Source organism: Lepisosteus oculatus, chromosome 4, assembly GCF_040954835.1.
Source record: "Lepisosteus oculatus isolate fLepOcu1 chromosome 4, fLepOcu1.hap2, whole genome shotgun sequence".
Classification (NCBI taxonomy): Eukaryota; Metazoa; Chordata; class Actinopteri; order Semionotiformes; family Lepisosteidae; genus Lepisosteus; species Lepisosteus oculatus.
This window is the reverse complement of record NC_090699.1, coordinates 3,373,012-3,399,458: the sequence shown is the minus strand read 5'-3', so window position 1 is coordinate 3,399,458 and position 26,447 is coordinate 3,373,012. Positions and strand designations below refer to the sequence as shown.

Sequence of the window (26,447 nt, the reverse complement as noted above, 5' to 3'; positions counted from 1 at the left end):
GTATTAAGTCAGTATTCATTAGTCATGCGAATAAAGCTTCTTGAATCGATTAAAACCCCCATTCGCTCTGGGCATGTATAAGCCCCGCCCCTGTCTGTCAGTGGTCAGAGCTCACTGATTGACAGCTGGTGTGCCCTATCAGAGAGGCGGACAGTGATCGCGAGCGGTCTGAAGTCAGTATGAGCGCCTCTGTTTCTCTCGTCTTCTCTCCGGGTTTCTGGATGTGTTATTTCTGCTTTAAATTGAATACTTTGGATATTTCTTCGCATTTTCAAAGTAAGTGGGAAGGCTTTCTTATATTTCAGCAAGGTTTTGCTTTTTCCATTATATTTTTTTTCTGTAAAAACTTGCATTATGCAGTCTTTGAATTCAGCACTTTTTTATTCTGCGTCGTCAGGAAAATGGTCTTAGAGAAGATGAACGAGCTGCTGAACTGGGATTTGAAATAAACCGGTTTAACAGACAGGCTGTCCAGTTTCTTACAGTATACAGGTCGTTGTGGTGGGTTGTGAAGTGTTTGAAAGCGAGCGGTCGGGCTGTAGTTTCTCCTGCAGTCCGGTCGGTCCTGTGTTTATTAATAATGTCGTTTAAAAAATAAAGTTTAATCGCGGTGAAAACAAGTGTTTAATGTTTGTATTTAGAGGATATTGGGATCACTCCCATGTGTAACACTAGTGAAACAGTGAAGAAGATGTCGTTTCTCTGGAAGGGAAGAGCAGTCATTAGTAATTGACTGGTGTTTCTCTCTCGGTGTGTTTGGGGACAAAGACATTTCACAGTCTGATGGAGTTGAGTTGGACTGTGATCGGCAGGAGCCTGTTGTGATGTTTGTGTTTTATTCCCCAGCTGCTGTGACTCTGGACCCTGATACAGCTCACTGTGAGCTCAGCCTGTCTGAGGATGGGAAGAGAGTGAGATGGGGACAGATGAAGAGTCTCTCTGACAATCCTCACAGATTTGATAACTGTCCTTCTGTCGTGAGCAGGGAGGCCTTCACCTCAGGGAGACACTACTGGGAGGTGGAGGTGAATCGATACTGGAGAATAGGAGTGACCAGAGAGTCTGCAGAGAGGAAAGGGAGGTTCAGCTTCTCTCCCCAGCAGGGTTACTGGTGTCTGGACTCTTACCTGTCTGATTTCTCTGCTCTCACTGCCCCTGCGACCCGTCTCCCCCTCAGTCTGCAGCCTAGGAAGCTGGGGGTGTGTGTGGATATTGAGGAGAGGAAGGTCTCCTTTTACACAGTGGAGTCCAGAGCTCATGTCTACACTTTCACTGACATGGTCTTCCCTCAGGGGGAGAAGATCTATCCTGTCTTCTGTACCTGGGATTCAGATAAAGACCTTGAGCTGCTGCCTGCTGTCAGTGTGGAGATTAAACCCGTCACTAACTCATGAACACAGGCTGACTCTCTCCCAGCTCTCTGTCCACTGCTCACACTGGGAGACGGGTTTACTGACGGGCAGTGAGGTGAGGTCAGAAATATAGTAGTAATTGTAGAAATGATGATGTTGTGTTGTGTTTAAATGAGTTATATTAAATGTTTTAAAATTAAACGGGGGAAAATAACATGTACGAGAGAGGGAGATATACCTCGCTACCAGCCTGCTGTACTCCTGACTTGTAAATATCTCTGGAAACCCTGCTGTGTTTTTTTCCCATTTTTAAGAAAATATACTTTTAAAAATGAAATCCCGCGTGAGTCTCTCCTGCGCGCGCCGGTGACCGTGAAGCTGCCAGAACGGGGAGGGACCCGCTGACGTCACCACAGCCAGGAGGAATAGGGACTGTGACGCAGACAGGAAGTGGCTCAGGGTGGTTATGGGAGTTGTAGTTTATCACCAGCGCTGTGTCTGTGAGCAGCTCCAGACCCTGACAATCTAGTACACGGCTCCTCTTAAGAGTTACGTTTAATGTTTAAATAAAATCAGTTTTATTTGATCTGTGTCTCAGGGGAAAGTGCGGTGTGGACGCACTGTGCCCGTTACTCCTTTTTCCTGCTCTTTTCTTTATTTGAGTTCCCAATAAATCGAGATAATCGCCCGGTGAAAGCTCTGTTTTCCTTCATATTGTAACGCATACGGCCATCAGGGTGTGTTAGAGCCGGCTTACCAGAGCGGTGACGTCGCCGCCCTTCCCTGTGATAGCAGGACTACAGCTACTGGGCTGTAGAGAGATCTCTCTTTGGCTCACCGGGCTGGGTCCCTGTTGAGTGACGTGGGAGTCCTGGGTTCGAGTTCCTGACGGTGGGGGGCCGACCTGATGCGGCAAGGGCTCCTGCCTGAACCCCAAAGCGTTACAATATGAAAGCCCAAAATCCTAAACCGAACCCAGGATTTTACATCTGTTTGGTGGCAGCGGCGAGTTTTTTTCTTCACGGACAGAAACTTGGGCTCCGTGTCAGTCTTGTCTTCCGTCCTGCCGTTTGGACATTTCCTGTGGACGATTCTCTGTCCACAGAGGGACTGTGTCGAGAGAGGTAGTTTTCACGGCTATCTTCTACGCTGTGGTGTGCTGGGGCAGCAGCATCATGACAAAAGATGCAAATAGGCTCAATAAACTCATCAAGAAGGTGGCTGAGAGGAGAAGGCTGACCAAGCTCACAGCCATCATGAGCGACGCCTCTCCTCCGCTTCATGGGACTGTTACTGGGCAGCGGAGCACCTTTAGCACCAGACTGCTCCAGCTGCGGTGTTCAAGGGAACGTTTCCGCAGGTCTCTCCTCCCGGCGGCTGTCAGGGTGTATAACGCTGCCCTGGGCGAGGACTGTCAGCCCTTCATCTGCTCATCTATGGACAGCATGGTGCTCCATTGGACTTTTTGGACAATCAGTCTCTATAAACCTATGCACATTTTGCACATATGTTATTGTTTTTACAGTGACTATGATCAGCACATTTTGCACACACCTATGTATTTATTTTTATTTATCTTGTTTGTCTTTTGTTTTATAACTATTCTGATGTCTGTTTTGCTTGTCTTCAGCTGGACAGCTGTAACACATGAATTTCCCAACGGGATTAATAAAGTATTATCTATCTATCTAGTTTTAACACACTCCCTTGTGCGCTGATTAGTGTGGTAATTGTGAGACACTCCCTAGAGCAGGAGAGTTAGTAGATGGCTGAGCTGCTAAATAACTGTTCATGTAAAAAGTGAAGTTAAACGCATTCCTGGTGTTGTGTTCAACCTTGTTTAATTTATATAAACCAGGGTGCCCAATCAGTCGATCGCGGAGTGCTTACGAGTCAATCGATCGCAAGAATGTTTGGCAAAAAACAAATGGGCTATTTAATTATTTACTTTTTTCGGTAGCCTAAAATGTCATTCAGATCTGTCCATGTCATGTCATACACTTTACTGCCCTTGTGTGTGTTTCACCCTTGTCGAAAGGGTTGTAAAAGTCTCTTCCCTGAGTGCTGGCTGACACTGAAGAAAGGCTGCAGGAGCTCTGTAATGAGGAGCTGTGTGTGCGCTACCCAAGATCGTTCTCTGGGTTATTGCCGCACAAACCCCGGTGTGTAAAACACTTAGCTGCAGCAGTGTGGGTGTTTAAATGCTCTTGGCTCGTGAACAGCACCCCCCTATCCCAGTGCATTGCCTGTGTAATAGCGCCACATTCAATAAAACCACAAGAGACAGAGATCCACAAAGCTGTGTCGGTCTAATGTGTAAAATATCGGTGTGTAAAAATTCGCCGTGAATCTGGACTGTAATTAACACTGTAAACATCCCGTTTGTTTTAAATCAGGTGAGTGTAAATCTGTTGTGTTATTGTCGAGCTGTGGAAGAAGACAAGAAACATATTTCTGAACCTTGTAGGTTTAATTCAGTGTGATGTGTTTAGTACTGCAGAGATCAATGACAATGTATGTATAGAAAAAGGTGAGTGTGAATCTGGTATGTTATCGTCCATCTGTAAAAGGAGACAGGAAACCCTGCTATACTGTAGTTCAGAGTCATTTGTTTTCTCCGGTTTTCATAACCTTCGCTTATTAAAATGCCTATTTTTGAGACCACGATTTTTCAGATGTCAATAACTTTGCGAAAATGACACAGAGCCTTCAAATCACACGCGTTTAAGAGATCGCGATTTGTGAAAATTGCAGCAGCTTTTATTTAAACAACATACTGGGGCATTACGACCCACATGAGCCACAGGGTGAGCGCCCCCTGCTGGCCCCACTCACACCTCTTCCAGCAGCAGCCTTAGTTTGTCCCAGGAGTCTCCCCTCCAGGTACTGACAGGCTCACACTGCTGGGCTCCAGTGGGCTGCCAGCTGGGAGCTGCAGGGTGACGTGGCTGCTGGCCTGCATGATGTAGCGCTGGATGTTGTAGCAGTGTAGATACGGGTTGGGCTCCAGTGGCCGTTGTCCAGGGTAGCTGTCGTGGTCTTGATGAAAGCTACAGGTGCTGAGGGTCCCCCCTCTGGGCCTGTGACACCTGGGGGTGCTGTTGCCACTGATCATGGTTCTCTCTCTGGTTTCTACCCCAACACGCTTCTCAGGGGTGGTGTTCACCAGTGTCTCCGGCGGCCTTGGAGAGCTCTCCTTCCTGTCCCTCATGACCTTCTTCCACAGGTACCCCAACCTCTCAGGGCAGCGTTAATGTACTGGAGTGTCCAGTCAGTGTGTCTGTATGAACCCCTCTCTCTCTCAGTGCAGTGTTAATGTACTGGAGTGTCCAGTCAGTGTGTCTGTATTAACCCCTTTCTCTCTGTGCTGTGTCAATGTACTGGAGTGTCCAGTCAGTGGGGGCAGGAACTGGAGGCAGGTGCAGGAGATCAACACTAAACTAGGAAGGGCTGGAGCCTCCTTAAGAGTAGGGGTTTACGAGCGTGACAGGTGTTTGTATTAAGGATTCCACAATGAACCGCAACGGCTTCTGTGTTACGCTGGCGGGTGATTCATCCTCAAAGATGTTTCCAAAGAACACCAGCGCGTGCTTCTCGGGGTATTCAGGAAGGGCGACTGGCCTGGACGGGAGCTGGGCAGTGGGCCTGGTAGAACTACACTACCCGCACACCCTACACACGGTAGACCGAGATGAAGAGTCTTCTGCGCGTCGGCGAAGAGACCGGAGGCTGCAGGGACCGGCACCGCCCCCCCCCTCAAGGGTACGCCGGCGGCATCGAGCAGCTTGCGCTTGAAACGAAGCGCGCTGTGGACAAAACCAAGCTCACTGGCGTAGGTTTCAGACACGTCAGAGCCCGGGGAGGGGCCATCAGTGGGGGGGGGGAAGCGATATCGAGGGAACGATTTACAATTCGGGCGCACGAAATAACGTTTCCTCTTCCTCTTCGTTTTCTTTGTGTGACTGAAGTCGCACGCACACAGAAAGTGTCTAACAGGCCAGCATGATCCCCGGCTCCTAACAACAACGCTATCAAACACTATCAAACACGTTACTGTGTCTTTATATCAGTGCAATAAAGCCGAACTGTCTGACACTGCTGTAGATTGGGAGAATGGAGAGAGATGAACTGATGAAGTTTTATTCTGGTTTGGGGAGGAGTTATTAGGGCACTGTAGCTCCTGTACTCTTGAACTTCCTAGTGAGGACTGCAGCTCTCTTTCACTGCTAGAGCAGCACCTGTCCTTGCAAAGGGCAGAGTTAGAAAACGTTATTTTGAAGGAAAACGAGGGAACGATTTAGCCTTTTCGTGCGCACGCAGTGTAAATCGTTCCCTTGATATTTAACTTTTTTTTCCTTCCGATGGTCCCCTCCCGGGCTCTGGAAAAGACCACCCCATGAGACGGGCTGTGGGGGTTGTTGGGAGGGATACCCGGTTTCTAATGTACAAGCATGACCCTCTGGCGAGGGTGCTGGGTCTCAGATCAGGTGGCGGAAGTGTAAAATCGCCCCATCCTGTCAATATGACGGGCGGGTTTATCACCAGGCGTGTCTATACACAGAAATCATAGAACACCAGTTCATAGGCGACGTCTAGGTGCCGCTTCTGCGTTGCGTGCCTTTCAAAGGCGTGGATGGCGAATTCGTCACGGTCTTGCATGACAAGCCCCACTGCGTGCTGGTGGGCATCGATCAGTTTAAAACACCATCGCTCTCAAAATAAAGACGGATCGAAACGAACAGGTGTCATTTCATCTGAAAGCATGACGGTCTCTCTCTCCGTACCCCCCTCTCTCTCTAACCCTGTGTGTGTGTGTGTGTGTGTGTAGCACTCTAACCCGTCCCTGTGTGTGTGTGCGTTAGTGTAGGTGCAGGCCAAAATGGCAGTCAGCAGGAGCGTTCCCTCAAACCCCCTTCGCCTGTGAACACGACACCGTGTGTCTTCCTGTCTCTCTCTGTTCACGGGCGGGCCAATCCCCAAGCAGCCTCTTCAGCCCGACTTCCGGAGCGGAGAGCTCTCCCCTGGCGGACACAGCCGGGAAGCGTCTGGGAGACGAGCCCCTGCCGGAGCACCGCGGGGAGCACGGGGGGGGGGGGGGGGACACTGCTCGCTTTCCCCCTCAGCGCCGGACCAGGAGGGCACAGGGCATCATCCCCTGATCGAAACGGGGTCACCCGAGCGCTGGGACACGCCTCGCGCAGGCCTTACCCGCCACAGTCGACACGGTCGGGTTCGAGCGCCGGGAAGCTGCCCCCCCCACCCCCCTGCAGACAGCACAAACGAAGAAACCCCCCCCCCTCCTTCGACAGCGCTGCGCTCGTGTGCCGTTGAAGGTGGCGTCGGCGCTGCTGTCGTTCCCCAGATGTAGCGCCTTGTCGTTTCGGGGTCGTGACGTCACTCAGCCCCCCCACAACCTCATAGGGGAACCGGACCGGTCTCACTCGTCAGTGCCAGGTCAGACGTCAATCGTTAGACGTTATATCTCGGGAACGAGAGCAGCAGGGAAGTTACTTTCACCGGCACAAGAGCAGCGCTCGCGCACGAGACCGTGTGGCTTCCCCGCCGCGTCTTCAGCGCGTTGGCAGGTGGCGCAGGCTGCCTTTTCATCCAAACACTCGCAGGTCGACCCCTCGTCAAGGGGAGATCTGCCTTTTAGCTCAGCTGGCTGGGTCCCTGTGGAGCGACACCGGAGCCCGGGTTCGAGTCCCCAGCGGTGGGGGGACCGACCTGAGGCGGCAGCGGAGACATTCACAGAGCTGCGATGTGTCCAGGGTGTCCCAGGAGTGTGGTATGCCAAATACAGTGACAGCTGTGTGTCTGGGGAGCCAGGACAGGTGATCTGCTGAACCCTGTGTAGCCGGTACAGGTGATCCGCTGAAGCCCGTGTCGCCAGTACAGGGGATCTGCTGAAGCCCGTGTAGCTGGTACAGGAGATCTGCTGAAGCCTGTGTAGCCGGTACAGGAGATCTGCTGAAGAATAAATGTACACGCAAAATCCTCGAAACACGTTTCGCCACAACACTCCCAGCCTCGTTTGTCGTGAGCGTGAGGGGTGAGGAAGAGTGTGAACATCCACCTCTCTTCAGTCTGTACTGCAGTGACTGTTCGCTCATCTGCCTGTCCTGCTCAGCAGCAGTGTCAACGGACAATTCAAGCGCGTTACTTGACTTTGACATTAGTGCCACAATCGCAGAGCCCCTAGCTCATTTCACACTTCCTGTTTACTCCCTTGTCTCTGTAAACAAGGTAAAATCGCTTCTGAAGAAGAACGTGGTCAGTCACAGCGAAGCGTTGTGTAGAGAGAGAAACACAACTCCGAATGTGGAGATCTGTGTGAAACCCAGCGCCTTTCCCTCCGCGGGGGAGAGGTTACCCACAGATCTGTGCGAGAGGCTGCTCTCCGATCCTTCTGATGGCGTCTTCCCCGCGCGCACGGATCAAGGACTCGAGTGCCCCCCCCGTCACGACCCGCCCGCGAGCACGCAAGCGATCCGCCATGCCCACGAGCTCCAGTCACGCTGAACGGCCCCCGCACCCTGTTCACCCCCCCTCTCTCTCTCCCTGAGCTCTGAAACCAGTTACTCGTCTCTTCTATCGGCTGGATTACCTTTTGGCTGCCGACTCCTCGCCCTCGTTTCAGAGCCCGGCTGCTCCGATCGCTCTTGGCCCCACACTGTTTTGGGACCCAGTCGGTCTCCCGCCCAGACTCCACCGGGGTGAGCCCCGCACCGGGTCCCGCCTCCTGACCCCACCTCCCCCGATCGAGAGACGAGTTTTCTTCGACACGGGCGGGAGCGTCGTCCGGGGTGCGCGTCCCCGTTTCCTGCGCGTCCGTGCGTGAGATTGTGGGGGTCTCCACAGGCGGCCTATCGCACAGGTGCGTGTCAGGGATGTCGATGAGGGCGTTACACCGCCGGCACAGCTTCTCTTTACGACGCGTGATGACTTGCGAGGTTATAAACCCCCCATTTCTCACAGCGACCGACACCCGCCGCCGCCTTCTGAACGCGCCTCGACCCGAGACCTCGCGCACAGGGCGGTTCTGAACGTCTGCCTCCGTGCCGCAACATGCGGGACCGAAACACGTTTGACGGGCTTTAACGCCGGCGCGCGCGGCGCTGCCGTGGCGATCCGCGGCATGGCCGTGACTGCGAAGATCCGCGGATCGATGACAACAGCTCGACTGTTTAAAAAGATGAGCCATGACCTTCCCGCAGTAGAACAAACAGCGTGAAACATTTCCACTCGCCCCGCTTCACGGCACAGAATTTGAACGAGCGCCTCTGAGGGATTTTTGTTAAAGAAAAAAGCTGCAGCGTCTGACAAGCTCGTCTCCCGATCCTCTGAGCGACCCGACTCACTGCGTGTCGGCTCAGCCCCCTGTTGCCACAGCCAGTGTCCACCAGGCCGCGCACACGACCTGGCGAAACACAGAGGACCGTCGACAAGGTGCGCTTTTCCCCGCTCAGTGACCCTCCTGTACAACAGGGATCAAGACCTCCTGCCGTCACCGTTCCGAACCGCCCGTCAGAGATCCGGCCAACGAACCCACTCGCGGGAGCCGGAGGAGTGACCCTGCAGGAGATCTGCACCGCCAAACAAGCCCACGTCCACAGGGGAAGCCAGTGACCCCCCATACCAGGGAGAGAGGAACCGAAGCCAAGCCGTGATCCTGAAGCCGTGGTCGAAGGAGAGAACCAAGAGTCCGTAACCACAAAGCAGCAGAGAGGAATAAGGCATTTTTTTTATTAATATACAAAATATAAAGTCACAACAAAAAAATCAATCACGTTGCAGAGCGCAGTCCATCCTTATCCTAAACCAATAAGGGTTTTCCCCCGCTCCTCGGCAGCACGGTAGCCCTGCTGGCTGTACTCGTATGTACTTATGGAGCTGGTGGCCGAGAGGAGAATGCTTACCAAGCTCACAGCCATCATGAACGACGCCTCTCCTCCGCATCATGGGACTGTTACTGGGCAACGGAGCACCTTTAGCACCAGACTGCTCCAGCTGCGGTGTTCAAGGGAACGTTTCCGCAGGTCTCTCCTCCCGGCGGCTGTCAGGGTGTATAACGCTGCCCTAGGCGAGGACTGTCAGCCCTTCATCTGCTCATCTATGGACAGAATGGTGCTCCATTGGACTTTTTGGACAATCAGTCTGTATAAACCTATGCACATTTTGCACATATGTTATTGTTTTTACAGTGACTATGATCAGCACATTTTGCACACACCTATGTATTTATTCATTTTTATTTATTTTGTTGTCTTGTTTTATAACTACTCCGATGTCTGTTTTTGCTTGTCTTGGGCTGGCCTGCTGTAACACATCAATGTCCCTACGGGATCAATAAAGTCTCCTCTATCTATCTATCTCGGCCGCCTGCGCGATTCACCCCTCCCACGGCCGCTGGGACGAGGAACTAGGCGTAGCGCGACAGAGCGGCTCACACCGAGGACCGGCACTGAGCGGGGAGGGAGGGGGAACCGTGCTGGAGGACCAGGCGGGCCGGGGGTGTGGTGGGGGAGACGCGCTCTGAGACGCGGTCTCGCTGGACTCGGGCTTCTGCCTCTTCCGCTGCCGTGCCTGCCCGTCGGGGGGTGTCGTCTGTGAGGACCCCTGTGCGGCTCTGTAAGGGGGCCGAGGTGTGGTTGGAAGTATCAGCGGCGTTTCAATTCCCCGGGTCGCCGTCTGGGCAAGAACAGCGGGTTATTAAACCGGCCGGAAGACAAACGCAGCTGAACGAAATCGCTCGGCGACAGCTCGGCGGATGATCTCCGGGCGGCCCCATGCGCAGCGTCCATCGCCTGTACCTGCGGGTCAATCTGTCCTCAGATCCAGACTGAAGACCCATGACTGCAGTCTAGTCTACTCACAGCTGACATCATAGCCTGTACCTACGAGTCAATCTGTCTTCAGATCCAGACTGAAGACCTACTACTGCAGCCTAGTCTACTCACAGCTGACATCATAGCCTGTACCTGCGAGTCAATCTGTCCTCAGATCCAGACTGAAGACCCATGACTGCAGCCTAGTCTACTCACAGCTGACATCATAGCCTGTACCTACGAGTCAATCTGTCCTCAGATCCAGACTGAAGACCTACTACTGCAGCCAAGTCTACTCACAGCTGACATCATAGCCTGTACCTACGAGTCAATCTGTCCTCAGATCCAGACTGAAGACCCATGACTGCAGCCTAGTCTACTCACAGCTGACATCATAGCCTGTACCTACGAGTCAATCTGTCCTCAGATCCAGACTGAAGACCCATGACTGCAGCCTAGTCTACTCACAGCTGACATCATAGCCTGTACCTACGAGTCAATCTGTCCTCAGATCCAGACTGAAGACCTACTACTGCAGCCTAGTCTACTCACAGCTGACATCATAGCCTGTACCTGCGAGTCAATCTCAGTCCTCAGATCCAGACTGAAGATCTACTACTGCAGCCTAGTCTACTCACAGCTGACATCATAGCCTGTACCTACGAGTCAATCTGTCCTCAGATCCAGACTGAAGACCCATGACTGCAGCCTAGTCTACTCACAGCTGACATCATAGCCTGTACCTGCGAGTCAATCTGTCCTCAGATCCAGACTGAAGACCTACTACTGCAGCCTAGTCTACTCACAGCTGACATCATCGCCTGTACCTACGAGTCAATCTGTCCTCAGATCCAGACTGAAGACCCATGACTGCAGCCTAGTCTACTCACAGCTGACATCATAGCCTGTACCTACGAGTCAATCTGTCCTCAGATCCAGACTGAAGACCTACTACTGCAGCCTAGTCTACTCACAGCTGACATCATAGCCTGTACCTGCGAGTCAATCTGTCCTCAGATCCAGACTGAAGACCCATGACTGCAGCCTAGTCTACTCACAGCTGACATCATAGCCTGTACCTGCGGGTCAATCTGTCCTCAGATCCAGACTGAAGACCCATGACTGCAGCCTAGTCTACTCACAGCTGACATCATAGCCTGCTGCAGCCATGGCTGCTGGTGCTGCTGTACAGGCCATTGTGTGTCTCTGTGTTGGCCCACCAGGCAGATACATCTGTTCTGACCAGACTATCCTATTCTCCTCCCCACGTCTGGATGGCACCCAGGCTGGGCACCATCTGAGCTGGATGCTGCATCACTGCCATGGGTCCAAGAGGGACATCGTGGATATAGCTGTCGTTTAGGAGGATTTACTGGTCCACAGAGATCTGCATGGAGTACTGACACACAGAAGACATGATGGCTGGATTAATACCCTCATTCATTTCTTTCTTTTTGAATTCTATAATGTTAGCATGCCCAGAGGGGTTGGGCAGCCAGTTGACCTTGGACCCCCAGAGGATTTTTTCTCTCCTTACTGAGGGGTTTGTGGTTCCTCTCCTCCGTTGTCTCCTGGTCTTTTCTGTTCTGTATTCACAACTTGAGGGTCACTTGCTATGTTAAGCACCTGGGGGCAACCTTGTTGTGTAAGGCACTGTATAAAAATACCTTGAAATGAATGGAATATTCTGTCAAGATGAACAACACGAGTGCTTGTGCCTAGTGCTCTGCTGCTCTGAAATGATAGATTATACGGTCGCATCGCCACCGCTGCCGCCGCCAACCTGATTCTCTCAAAGTTATCGCTCTCAGGCTCTACTGCAGCAGCCCTGAGCGTCACATGATTAAGCGGTGCGGACGTCATCTCTATTTAATTTCATTTCAACTCGTTTGAATCATTCTGAATTGATTTCGTCATGTGTACCCGTTCTTTTTATCTCGAGATGTTAGATGCTCTCTGGTTTGGATTGTATTTCTTCTGTTACCGTTTATGCAGAAAGTTAAGAAAAAGACCGTTAGCGGTGGTGGTGGCGAGGGCGCAGACCCCCCTGAACCCCGAAAACGCTACATTATTATATGGCTCTGCGGCTCAGGCCCTGCGCCTCCTTCAGGTGTGAAGTTCACAGCTGATAAAAGGAAGAGGAGCTGTTACCTGTAGAAATTCCTTAACTTCCTTCATGTTGTCCTCAAAGACAAACTGCAGGCAGCACAGATAAAAAGACCATTACCTTTGCTGACCGCCCTGTCTCTCTCACACCTGAAGATGCTCCACAGCCGGGGCTGGAGGGAAACAGGGGTGTTCGGGGGAGGTGTGTCCGAGGCAAACTGTCCAAGGGAGTCCGAGGTCAATCCATGAGTGTAGCAATTGTCCAAGACCGGGTGATCCATCCTGACAGACGAACAGAGTTACAAGCCGGAGCGGGATCTGGCGGAGGGTCGGGGGAATTAAAGGGGGTCACGGGGCCAGACGCTCCCTCATCCCGGACCCAGAAGATCAGGACACCGTGATGAAGCCTGTGCCGCTGAGTTGCTCCTGGACTTCCGGGTGTCCATCTTCCACAGCTGAGCCCAGACTGGCAGGAACGCCTGGCTTGTATAGCAGGGGGGGCAGGAACCGGAGGCAGGTGCAGGAGATCAACACTAAACTAGGAAGGGCTGGAGCCTCCTTAAGAGGAGGGGCTTACGAGCGTGACAGGTGTTTGTATTAAGGATTCCATTTGCTTGTGGTTCTCTTCCTAAAAGAGGGAACTTGCTTGTGTTTTAGGATGCCTTTGTTGTTAAAGACTTGAGGACAAAATCCTGGCTTTTCTCAGGAGTACAGCCCTGAGATTCCAGTTGGTGGTGACCAGACGACCCTGAAAACGTCACACTGAACACCAGTGAATCTCAGCTGCAGGAGATACAGGAGGGACTTACTGTATCCAGACTGATTAACTTCTCAGAGGTGTTGACAAGAAAGTGGGTTTCCATCACAGCACTGGAGTACTGCTTTACACAAACAGTGGTGGGAGTGTGAAACAGGTTCCACAACCCCTTAGAGTAACATGAGATGAGATGGTCGGACTAATTAGTTTCTAGTAATTATCAGACACACGGGGTGTTGTCAGTCCCTGTGGAAGGAAGGAGAGCTGCTGCACACAGAGATCAGGGGCTCGCTGTTGCGCTGGGTGGATGGAGATCACAATCACACCCACATGACACTGCCCTGTCCATCTGCTCCTCCAGCGTCTCTCGGGGGAGAGATGGGCTCGTGATTCTCTGCAGCGCTCCGCAGGTCTGTGCGGCTCACAGGGGGTCACTGCGCAGGTGAAGCACAAAGCCCTGGACGTACCCTGCTGGCCCACACGCTGCAGGGCAGAGCCAGACAGCAGGCTGGGCTCACTGGCCTGGAGAGAGAGACACAGCAGGCTGGACTGCTCGTAGTAAGAGCTCACACCCGGACAGTGAAATCCTCTGCACCATGTGGAGCTGTGACACCCCTCTGTCACAACACAGCTGGAGGAGATCCTGGAGCCAAATAACTCCCAAAGATTAAACAGCTGGATGGGCCAGCTGGCCTCCTCTTGTCTGTCACCATCATGCTCTGATCTTCTCATGCTGTGTGAGCGAGTTAGTATTTTATTGTTTTGATTATTGGGAACACAAACAACTGGATTGACTTCACCTGAGCAGCTACTGACATCGACGTTTATTAAAAAAACTTCTCTCTGTCAGGCTGAGTCCAAAATGACACAGTAAGTCACTTCTCTATAACCCCATACCTTCCCCAAACAACAACCACCAAAGCCGTTTCATAACTGCAGTTCTAAACCACTCCCCCTGACAACCCTAATCACACCAATAACAACCACACCCCCTAATAATCACACCCCTTCAGCTCTGTGCAGATCCAGGAAGTGAAACTCAGAGATCAGTTTCGTTTCACTAGAAACAGCCTCACTGCAGCTCCTTCTCTACTGCTCCTCTCTGTGCAGCTTTTACTTGTCAGAAAAATGGCAGAAGGCACTTTTCCATTTTCTCAGGACCAGTTCAGCTGCTCAGTGTGTCTGGATTTGCTGAAGGATCCAGTGACTCTGCTCTGTGGACACAGTTACTGTATGGGCTGTATTAAGAACTGCTGGGATCAGGAAGATCAGACTGGGATCTACAGCTGCCCCCAGTGCAGACAGACCTTCACCCCAAGACCTGATCTTCACAGAAACACCATCCTGGCTGAAGTGGTGGAGAAACTGAAGGAGACTCCTGCTCACAGTCCTGCTGGCCCTGGAGATGTGCTGTGTGATGTCTGCACTGGGAGAAAGAGGGGAGCTGTGAAATCCTGTCTGGTGTGTCTGGCCTCTTACTGTCAGACTCATCTCCAGCCTCACTATGAATCTCCTGCTTTCAAGAGACACAAGATGGTTGAGGCCACAGGACAACTGCAGGAGAAGATCTGCTCCACTCATGACAAACTGCTGGAGGTCTATTGCCGTACTGACCAGAAGTGTGTTTGTTATCTTTGTGTAATGGATGAACACAGAGGCCATGATACTGTCTCAGCTGCATCAGGAAGGACTGAGAAACAGGTGAGGACTTTGTGTCTGTTCATAAAGTGTCTAGTACAAAATATAAAAGGGATATTTAGGATATTTGGGGGCTTTAAGTGATCACTGGACTGTATTTACTGTATCTGTAATGATCGATCTCCACTGCTGAGTCCTGCTCATGTACTCATCTGTGATCCACACTGCCTGTGTCTCTGAAGTGTGTCCTGTTCTTCTGTCTGTTGTTCATTATCTCCTCCTCCTCTCCTTCCCTGTTTCCCTCTTTACTGTCCTCATGAAGCACCAGTGAATCTGTACAACTGCACACAGCACACTCAACACTTCTAGAACAGACTGCACCCTCATTAATGCACAACACACTCAACACCTCTAGAACAGACTGCACCCTCATTAATCAACAGCACACTCAACACTTCTAGAACAGACTGCACCCTCATTAATGCACAACACACTCAACACCTCTAGAACAGACTGCACCCTCATTAATGCACAACACACTCAACACCTCTAGAACAGACTACACCCTCAATAATGCACAGCATACTCAACACCTCTAGAACAGACTGCACCCTCATTAATGCACAACACACTCAACACCTCTAGAACAGATTGCACCCTCATTAATGCACAGCACACTCAACACCTCTAGAACAGACTGCACCCTCATTAATGCACAACACACTCAAAACCTCTAGAACAGATTGCACCCTCATTAATGCACAGCATACTCATCACATCTAGAACAGACTGCACCCTCATTAATGAAGTCCTGCTTTAATTTAAGCACAAAAGTATTATTATTTATAATAATAAACTCTATTTTTATCTGATAGATTTAAAATGGCTTCTCAACGCACTTTACAGAACACAAAAGGTAGAAGGTAGAAGGGGGTTTTGGAAAACAGTATAAAAGCAAAGAAGCAGAAACAGACCCAGTTAAATTAAAACCCTTCTGAAACAGAAGATTGTGAGTCTGGTTTTGAAAGAGCTCAGGGAAGGTGACTCTATGATAACCACAGGGATAGAATTCCAGAGCTGTGGGCTGCAGCAGGAGAAGCCCTGTCACCCAGAGTGCTGGCTTGGGGGACAGACAGGAGACCAGAATTAGAAGAGTGAAGGTTGTGAGGTGGGGAGTAGGATGATAGTAACTCTGACAGGTACTGAGGTGTCAAGCCAAGCAGAGACTTTTAGGGGATCATGAGGACTTTGAAGTCAACATGAAACCTGATAGGAAGCCAGTGCAGGGACTTCGGGACAGGAGTAATGTGATCACTTGCACTAGACCTGGTCAGAATTCTGGCTGTCATATTCTGGACATACTGAAGTTTGTTCAGTGTGGGTTTAGATACCCCAGCGAGTGGAGCGTTACTGTAGTCAATATGAGTAAAGATGAAAGAGTTGACCAGCTTTTCAGCAACAATTAGATATAACATAGGACGCAGCCTGGCAGTATTTCAGAGGTGGAAGAATGATGTTTTGACAATTTGTTGCACATGTCAAGCCTGGATCAGATATCACGCCCAAGTTCTTCAATTTTGACTGTGACTCCAGTACAGTGTCATCCACAGATAAGGATACTGCATTGGTGTGCCAAGAAACATGACTTCTGTCTTGTAGCAGTTTAAATGAAGGAAATTGAGAGTCGTCCATGTGTTTATGTCAGAGAAGCAATTAGAGCAGAGACATCTCAGTGTCAGTTTAGTATGGACGTACTGTACTGCAGATTTGAGTATCATCAGAACTCATACATGCTGAAGGGCAGGGGGCCCAGTGTCAACCCCTGAGGAAGACCAGACTTAATGAGTCCAATTTCAGAGCTACAGTCGCAGAGAGAGACATAGTGAAAGTGTTCAGTGAGGTAAGACTGGAACCATTGAAGAGCAGTGTCAGAAACTCCAAACACAGTCTCAAGACAAGAAAGTGAGAGGTCATGGCTGACAGTGTTGAAAGCAGCACTGAGTTCAGTAAGAATGAGGACAGAAAGAGAACGAGAATCAGAAGCCGTTAGAAGATCGTTAGTGACTTTGACCAGGGCACTTTCTGTGCTGTGAGGTTTTCTGAAACCATATTGGAGTTCAAAGAGGATTATTTAACTGAAATCTAACAGCACACTGTAAACTTTCTGCATGAACAGGTAATGAAAGGGTATGAAAGTTGTAGAGAGGGTGAAAGTTGTTCAGGCTGTCCAGAGCCATGATTCTCTTTCTCACACAGGGGTAACAGCAGCAGATGTGAAGCCACTGGTACCACATCAGTGCTCAAGGATTCATTTCTTATGTAAAGCCATAGGGTCTCCTCTGACCACTCAGAGAAACTAGTGGCAACAAGGCTCATCAGCACTGCTGTAGTCCTCTGTTTTGAGATGCCGAGAGCAGTCAGGACACTAGTGTATATCGAGATGAATGAAATCTGAAATCTCTAGATTATGAAGGAACAAGTAATAGGTTTATTCTTCTTCAGGTGTGAGAAGGAGAACGTCCGAAACGTTTTGTTTTCTTTCTTCTTTGTTTTCAGTATGGAATAAATCTATTGCTTGTTCCTTTGCAGCCTACGCATGCTGATGCAGCTCCCCACCTGAACTATCTCTAGATGATGTTTTATATATCATTTGAAACACAATTATCTTCTTTTTACATTTCACCTCACATACAGATGTGCAGACCCAGGTGTCAGGTGTCTGCTGCGCTGCACACGCTGCAGGTGTAGATTAGACATGAAACAGGAGCATGTCAGACAGGACCAGGAAACACATCTCGTGTGGATAAGACATCAGAGATACGGAGTGTGGATTTCCCAGGGTGACTCTAAGGGGTATCTCTGTGATGTGATTCTCTTACAGCAGAAATGTCCTGAGTGTCTCTGTTTCTCCACAGAAGCAGCTGGGGGAGACACAGACACAAACCCAGCAGAGACTCCAGGAGAGAGAGAAGAAGCTGCAGGAGCTGAGACAGGCTGTGGAGTCACTCAGAGTGGGTATTTACCAGAGGAGTGGACACACAGACACACATTTCCACAGCTGGACACTGGACAGTACCCTTTGGAAACAGAGCATACAGCATAATGTAGTTTGAGTGTTTTCCTGTGTAATAATCCACAGTTTGTCTCCTCCCTCAGAGCTCTGCACACACAGCAGTACAGGACACTGACAGGATCTTTACTGAGCTGATCTGCTCCATTGAGAGAACACACTCTGAGGTCACACAGCTGATCAGAGCTCAAGAGAGGGCTGCAGTGAGTCAGGCTGAAGGACTTCTAGAGCGACTGGAGAAGGAGATCGCTGAGCTGAAAAGGAGAGACTCTGAGCTGAACCAGCTCTCACACACAGAGGATCACATCCATTTCCTCCAGGTAACATCACTGCTCTGTGACTGCAGTACAGAAGGGTGTCCCTCACACAGAGCTGCTCCTTGTCACGACTATAGTCCCCCCTCCTTAAGGGTGCTCCAGCCCTTTCACTAAAGACTTCATTCCCTGCACCTGTTTCCCATTCCCTGCCCACCTTAAAAGCCAGGCGCTGACGCTCTTCCGGGCTCTGCATCTGATTTCCATATCGTGCGAGTCCGGGACCAGGAAGCGCCTGGTCCCGTTAAGGTTTTAACTCCTGTTCCTTGTCCCTGTCCGCCGGTTCCGACCCGGTCTTCGTGGTTTTTAATTCTTGTTCTGATGGATCTCCTGGTTTTGGACTTACTCGTGTGTTTTGGATTTTCCCTAAGGATTACTCTTGGATTGTTCGCCTCGGCCACACCTCCCTCGTGCACCAGCGCACCTTGGACACGCCCCCCTGTCTTCAGCCCCGTTTTCCTGCATGACGTTTCCCCAGTGTTCCCCCACTTCGTCGGATTGTGTCGTCCGCATAGGGTCCGGAAAGAACTGTTCGTTACACTCCTGGCTTCTCCCCAGGAATTTGTGCTGTGTTTGACTGGAAACTCCTCTTTCTCTTCCCTGCTGCAGGATTTCCAGTCTGTCTGTGTCCCTCCTGGAGCTGGAGACTCACCCAGCACCCCTGTCCGTCCACACTTCTCTCCTGAGGCAGTGAGGAGAGCTGTCTCTGGACTGAAAGAGCGACTGGAGGATCTCTGCAAGAAGGAATCAATAAAGATTTCCACAACAGGTTAGTAGAGAAACACACTGATATCTTTCTGGACAGCTTATATATTTCCTCTTTGTCTCTTATATTGTCAATGGCTTTTTTGTGCAGTGACTGTATTTATCAGAGCAGCTTATCAGTCAATTATTCAAATTCTAGGTGAAATGTCTTAAAATCTCCAGTCTCACAAATCTTTATGACAGTAAGTATGTTGTTATATTGTGCTGTATATAGTTTAACAGGAACGTTTTAATTGGGGCTAAAGTCCCAGTCCAGTAGAACATGTTATTCCTGTTACTCTGTTACTGCAGCCCTGATGAGACATCTCTCTGTGTGTCTCCCCAGTGACTGAAGTCTACAGTCTGCTGACTCCAGAGCCCTGGTCCAGAGCAGAGCTTTTACACTGTGAGTCTGTTTTCACAACAGTTCCCCTCTGAAAGAGAGACACCGGAAGGACAGCAAAGCACAAGGAACTGGGGACAGGACAGAGTAGGAACGCCCTTTGGCTGCAGAGGGCATGACACCTCTCTGGTCACCAGCTCTGGTGCACAGTCATCCAGCTGAGGGCCTTCAGCTTGTTGTCTAGTCCTCTGGGTTGAGTCTTTACCCAGGTCTCCCATGGGATCCTCAGCCCCTCCCCAGTGACCTGTAGGATCATCTGTCTCTCCCTGGTGACTAGTTCCTCCTTTCTCTTCCTTGTATAGTGCCTTTTGTTGGTGCAGAGCTCTGACTGTCTCATGGCCTCATACCTCCTAGTAGGTCTCCGGTCAGTTTTCTGCTTTAGGACTAGTGTTTGACACCGGATCAGATGCTTCATTGGGAGGGAGAACCACAGCCTGACAAAGTACTGAGAATTGTGACTGATGGGGTCCAGCCCCTAGTGACAGAGGTTGCAGAAGAAGATGCAGTGGAGTTTCAGAGGGAAATTCGGCACATCTCTCGCCCTTCCTCACTGTCTGGCACATCTGGTTCCTTGTGATGTACTCGTACCTGTTCCACCATCCCTTGCAGCGCTTGTCTGAGTCTGGCTGACAGAGGGTACACCACGACCAGGTCAGCTAAAGCCAGCAGGGTGTCTGCCTTCAGCACCCTCACTTTCCCCATGAGAGTCAGCGTGCGAGTCTTCCACAGGCCCAGTTACACGTTGACCTTGACGGTCCTCTTTGTCCAGTTTATGTTCTTGTTGTCCAGGCTCTGGAATGAAACCACCAGTATCATTAGGGGCTCCATGCAAAGCTTGAGACCTTCTGGCGGCATGTTCCTCTCCCTCCAGTGTCCAAAGAGCTTGCCCTTGCTCTTTCTGTTTATTAGCCTCAAGTCTGAGGCCCTGCAGTACTGCTCCCTAACCTGCAGCCCACTCTGCAACCCCCTGTCTGAAATCAGGAACAGCGTCATGTGTACTGGGAGATCTTGAGGACTTCCCCTGTGCCTCTGCCTACAGCTCTATAATGAGAACATAGAGAAGAGGTCAATGAGGACACCCTTGTCCTACTCCAGATTCCTGGGGGATTAAATCCCAAAGATGTCTGTTCATGTTGACCCTACTGCCCACTTCAGAGTACAGTATCTCTGTCCAGCAGCTAAAACTTTCTCAGAATCTGAAGTGCTCCAGCCCTCTGAATAGATAGCTGAGGTTTACTGTGTCGAAGACTTTCTCCTGGTCCAGGCTCACCACCATCATGGGCACGTTCTGGTCCTCGGCCCAGGTGATGGCATCTCTGGTGAGCTGGAGGTTCCAGCTGACTTATCACCCTCCCACCCCACATGTCTGGTCACTGTTGGTGATGTGGGGCAGGGCGGTCCTCAGTCTAATGGCCAGTAGCTTGGACACGATCTTGATGTCCATGCAGAGCATCTTTTGACCCCCTCCTGAAGTGCTGAGAGATGACACCTTCCCTCATCCTGTGTCCAAGCTTTTGCTGATGGAAGAGCTCTTTTTCCACCTCCACCAGGTCTGCCACTGGGGTGTCCCAGAAGCAGGTGTAGAATTCCTTGGGAAGTCCGTCTTGCCACAGCCCTTTGCCATTCTCCATCTGTCAGAATGTGTCAGAGTCTGAGACCCTGGATTTGTGAATAACTGGAATATTCAGGAGCAGAGCCAGTCTCACAATAATGATGGTATGATGACAGTGCTCTTCCCCTGCAGCTTCACAGACACACAGCCTCTTGTGAGCGGCAGCAGTGGGACTCTGGTACAGGGGCTCCTCTGGGGCCTGTAGGCCTCTCTCTTGTCTGAGAAATGGCTGCTTCTCTTCACACGTCAACCAGGCTGATGGGTCAGCAGGAAGAAACAGTCAGGACTTGATCTGTCTGAACAAACAGAGCGATAGGAAAACCCAACATCATTTGTTCTTGATATCCTGCCAAAATAAGAATGTCTTAGGTTATTGTTGGTCAGTCACTAAATCTTTAAGCACAAAAACCTCAAACGCTTTTAGACTACAGTTTGCAGACATCAAATACACTTGAATTGGGAATTACACAGTAAAATGCAGGAGAGGTATGAGTTGACGGGGGAAGAAACAGTATTTCTGTGTATTTTGCGCAGATGAATGTGAAGAGATAGGGGAATGACAGACAAAAAGAAAAAGAATTCAGGACGACACACAACCCGTTACACAGTTTGTCCATTGCTGGCTTGCTGTTTACTGGGACCAACAGTAACAGTAACAGGAAGCCAACAGGAGGTATAAGTCATCGTAAATGTATTCTGTTCAGTGTTGAAAGAGTGAGCAAACACTCTGTACAGGACATGTTTCTGCAGTTTCACATCAAGAAGAACAGATGTTTGGAAAGCTATGTCAGTTCTACTTGTCACAGAAATGGTAAAAATGACACAGGTTTAAGATCAAGATCTCTTTATATGCCATAAACAATCTCTTGCATTAGGAATTCATCTTTTCACATACAGTACCCCAGCTTGCTCTCCATGAGACACAGACACACAGACAGAGAGAAGCTTGGGGTCACAGTACAGCCTGTTTTCCTCAGAGCAGCTCAGACATGTCAGAGTCAGGTGCTCATGGTTAGTTTAAGAGGGGTATTTACTGGGGCTGTAGCGCTCTCTAACTGGCCTGGGGTAATAACTTTGGGGTCTTTCTCTTCAGCCCAGCTGGTGTTCTCACATGGTCCTGATCATTAAGAGACCCAGTGGTGTGTTTCACTAAGAATGACACTGGAGTGTCAATATTATTTCACTTGTCCCACCAGAGTGAGTGTGTATTGGGGTGTTATAAGCTTTATTATATTTAAGCAAGGTTTTGCTTTTTTCATTATATTTGTTTTCTGTAAAAACGAGCACTATACAGTCTTTGAATTCAGCACTTTTTTATTCTGCGTCGTCAGGAAAATGGTCTCAGAGAAGATGAACGAGCTGCTGAACTGGGATTTGAAATAAACCGGTTTAACAGACAGGCTGTCCAGTTTCTTACAGTATACAGGTCGTTGTGGTGGGTTGTGAAGTGTTTGAAAGCGAGTGGTCGGGCTGTAGTTTCTCCTGCAGTCCGGTCGGTCCTGTGTTTATTAATAATGTCGTTTAAAAAATAAAGTTTAATCGCTGTGAAAACAAGTGTTTAATGTTTGTATTTAGATGATATTGGGATCACTCCCATGTGTAACACTAGTGAAACAGTGAAGAAGATGTCGTTTCTCTGGAAGGGAAGAGCAGTCATTAGTAATTGACTGGTGTTTCTCTCTCGGTGTGTTTGGGGACAAAGACATTTCACAGTCTGATGGAGTTGAGTTGGACTGTGATCGGCAGGAGCCTGTTGTGATGTTTGTGTTTTATTCCCCAGCTGCTGTGACTCTGGACCCTGATACAGCTCACTGTGGGCTCAGCCTGTCTGAGGATGGGAAGAGAGTGAGATGGGGACAGAGGAAGAGTCTCTCTGACAATCCTCACAGATTTGATTACTGGGAATGTGTCGTGAGCAGGGAGGCCTTCACCTCAGGGAGACACTACTGGGAGGTGGAGGTGAATCGATACTGGAGAATAGGAGTGACCAGAGAGTCTGCAGAGAGGAAAGGGAGGTTCAGCTTCTCTCCCCAGCAGGGTTACTGGTGTCTGTACTCTGACCCTGGTGTTTTCTCTGCTCTCACTGCCCCTCGGACCCGTCTCCCCCTCAGTCTGCGGCCCAGGAAGCTGGGGGTGTGTGTGGATATTGAGGAGAGGAAGGCTTCCTTTTACACAGTGGAGTCCAGAGCTCATCTCTACACTTTCACTGACATGGTCTTCCCTCAGGGGGAGAAGATCTATCCTGTCTTCTGGACCTGGGATCAGTATAAAGCCCTTGAGCTGCTGCCTGCTGTCAGTGTGGAGATTAAACCCGTCACTGACTCATGAACACAGGCTGACTCTCTCCCAGCTCTCTGTCCACTGCTCACACTGGGAGACGGGTTTACTGACGGGCAGTGAGGTGAGGTCAGAAATATAGTAGGAATTGTAGAAATGATGATGTTGTGTTCTGTTTAATTTTTTTATTTACTGTAACACATTTAAACGGGGAAAATAACATAACGAGAGAGAGCGAGATAACGCGTTACCAGCCTGCTGTACTGCTGACTTGTAAATATCTCTGGAAACCCTGCTGTTTTTTTTCTAATTTTTGAGAAAATAAACTTTTAAAAATGAAATGCCGTGTGAGTCTCTCCTGCGCGCGCCGGTGATCGTGAAGCTGCCAGAACGGGGAGGGATCCGGTGACGTCACCACAGCCAGGCGGAATAGAGACTGTGATGCAGACAGGAAGTGGCTCAGGGTGGTTATGGGAGTTGTAGTTTATCACCAGCGCTGTGTCTGTGAGCAGCTCCAGCCAGTCTAATACCCGGCTCCCTTTAATACAGGGATACATGACTATATTCTGTATTTTATGTTCGTTTGGGGTTTATTTTTGCTGTGGTGGTTTGTGAGAGACGTTTTATTTGATCTCTGATCGTGATCCAGGGAAAAGTGGATGCTTCTTTCTAGTCTTTTCTTTATTTTATTTCCCAATGAAGTTTGGTAATTGGCCAGTGAAAGCTCCGCTTTCCTTCATATGAAGCCCAAAAGTTTGTTGGTACCCGCGAGTTTTTTTCTTCACGGACAGAAACCTGGGCTCCGTGTCAGTCTTGTCTTTCGTCCTGCCGTTTGGACATTTCATGTGGACGATTCTCTGTCCACAGAGGGACTGTGTTGTGAGAGGTAGTTTTAACACACTCCCTTGAGCGCTGGTTAGTGTGGTAATTGTGAGACGCTCCCTAGAGCAGGCGGGTTAGAAGATGGCGACAGACCTGCTGTTCTAGTAAGAAGTGAAGTTAAACTCATTCCTGGTGTTGTGTTCAGCTGTGTTTAATATATATAAACTAACCTGAAACACGAGAGACTGCACTGCTTAAGCAGTTTGTGTATTCAACATCATTATCTGAAGGATTCTTTTTTAAACTTTGGCATGTACAGAAAAATACATTTGTAGCGTTTGCAGGTTCTTTATAGAACAAGGACGAGTGGAGACGCGATTAACAAACAAGCATTAGCTTTATTCGTTTACAACCACACAAAACCAAACACAGGATCTACACACACATGAGGAGACTGACGGAACACGTACACATAGTTAGGGTGGTAATTACCTAACAACACACTACACTTTTACAGGACTACACAGGGCACTAGAATCACTAGGACATTATTTACACAGGTAGGGTCAGCCGCTGGTCATCGTGCTGACCCTCAGACTCTCCCCGGCTACCACTCCCAGCATGCCCAGCGGTACTACGAGCGCCTAGGGGCGCTTCCTCCTCACCACCAGGCGAGGGCGTTACAATATATTTCATTTCGCTCATTTTAGTTCCTCTGTATTGGAACAAAACGCGCTACAATTCGTTACTTGTTCAACTTTTGTTTTAATCCCAGCCGTGTCCAGACTCTCAGAACAACCTGAGAAACGTCCAGTTCAGGACTCTCAGTACCGCCCTCTCCGACCGCATCTGAAATATTTCACTTTGTTCGCTTCGTGACGCAGTGCTGTACCGCGGGAAAACACTGTTGACAAAATGAGTATCGAACTTCGAGCTGTTAAATATTTTCTTAGAAATACATTTTATTATGCACATAAATTAAACCGCTTCACTAAAACTTCTCTATGACTACAATGTGGTAAAAACAATGTTGGTGGTGTTTCATCACCACCATTAACATCTGTGGTGATGAAATGCCTGGAGATGCTGGTGTTGTCACACATCAACTCCTCCATCACAGAGTCCCTGGACCCCTTGCAGTTCGCCTACCAGAACAACAGATCAGTGGATGATGCCGTCTCCCTGGCTCTGCATACTATGGAAGCCCGTTTCCGCCAGGGAAAAAAAAAAAACGCGCTATGGTATCTCAGAATTGCGATTTAGCAACTCAGAATTGCGACTTCAAGTCTCACAGTTTTGACGTCACTTCTGGCGCCAGCAATGAAAGTACAGTAGGTTGCTCATCTGGCGTAGGAAATCCACTGTTCACAATCCAGTCCAGGTACAGCGCCACATTCTGCTGATACCTTCATACAATTCACAGACTTAAATAACGTCTGCGTAAACTGTACATAGACTAACGTAGCTAAGTAAAAAAAATCATATGCAAGAGCTACTTGGATGGTTTTGGTTGATCGATTTAACCTTTCCAAGTGCGACCTAATTAATGAGGCAAAACTAACAGTAGGCCTGTACTCTTGTGGGGGTTTCGTCCGTTTGTACAAGGCAGCTCCTGCAAACACTTTACCAGCAGCTGTTTCAGCACAGTAACATAGCTTTGGACCCATATGAGCGAGGATGGTGCTATGAGCTTCTACGCGAGTGTATCTGGGGTCGCCTATTCACGATCAAAACATAAATTTGCTTCGATACAATTAATGAAACCCGTAACAATACAGACATACATTAAAGGGAACGTCTTTTATTATTTTTGTTTACTCTCCCCCTTTGTACGTTAAGAGATTTGATATGCTTATTTATTTTCAATATCCTTCCAATAATGTACTTGGCCAAACCCCAGTATCTCTCCGTCTAATTGCTCAGATACAATTCTGTGATTGCGTATCTCTCAGAAACATACCAGGATCACAAGCATGTTTATGTTTACTAAACATGATCAGGCGACATTTAACTGTCGCAAACGTCTTGCCGTGGGAGCGGCCCGTGTGTCTCCCGAGCCGGACTTTGATAGGCACAACGGTCTCATTTTTACAAACCCTCCATCCGGTCTTTTCGGCTTCCTAAGGCTGTAAATTACCAAGTGACACGCACAAAACAGCCGTTATCATAATGAAGACATTCGTGTGTGTTTGGTAACAATTCCAAAACTTAGTTATATCAATTTTTGGTTTACAGAACATGTTTTTACAGCCGTGGTTTGATTCAGCTTTCTGTAACTTTTTGATAAGTTAGCTGCTCTTAAGATGATTACAAGGTAGAGTACAGTAGGTTAAAACTAGTCACTAGGTTAGTATTGACCAACCCTCTTTCAGGAGATATAACTTTCTGCAGAGTTTAGACTGTTTCAAATCTGTATCTTTGAGCTCAGGCTAACCGGGTGTTCTATAGACAGTGATTAGTTGAGTGAGGTGCTGCCTGTGAATGCATACTGTATGTGACAAGTCAGATTAAGTTGAAAAGCCTA

At 49.3% G+C, this 26,447-nt stretch overlaps 3 protein-coding genes across 5 annotated transcripts in view; 2 read left to right on the top strand and 1 right to left on the bottom strand.

Moving 5' to 3' along the window:
- Window positions 1–2,048, top strand: part of LOC107075987 (butyrophilin subfamily 1 member A1-like) — a 97,307-nt gene extending 95,259 nt beyond the window's left edge. For 2 of the 3 annotated variants that reach the window (XM_069187900.1, XM_069187902.1), the window contains one exon: window positions 847–2,048. In XM_069187900.1, the coding sequence (XP_069044001.1) occupies window positions 847–1,394 (548 nt within the window). In that variant the 3' untranslated portion in view covers window positions 1,395–2,048. The remainder of the gene's footprint in view (window positions 1–846) is intronic. The other variant, XM_069187901.1, reaches the window with a different exon arrangement.
- The window catches only part of LOC138238041 (E3 ubiquitin-protein ligase TRIM39-like), a 373,132-nt gene that overhangs the window by 131,498 nt on the left and 215,187 nt on the right, over window positions 1–26,447 (bottom strand). The window lies entirely within an intron of this gene.
- LOC138238049 (E3 ubiquitin-protein ligase TRIM39-like) lies at window positions 14,084–23,442 on the top strand. The gene is made up of 6 exons (XM_069187862.1): window positions 14,084–14,744; window positions 17,597–17,692; window positions 17,838–18,071; window positions 18,675–18,834; window positions 19,156–19,215; window positions 22,605–23,442. The coding sequence occupies exons 1-6, from the start codon at window positions 14,172–14,174 to the stop codon at window positions 23,150–23,152; spliced, it is 1,671 nt and encodes a 556-aa protein (XP_069043963.1). The 5' UTR covers window positions 14,084–14,171; the 3' UTR covers window positions 23,153–23,442.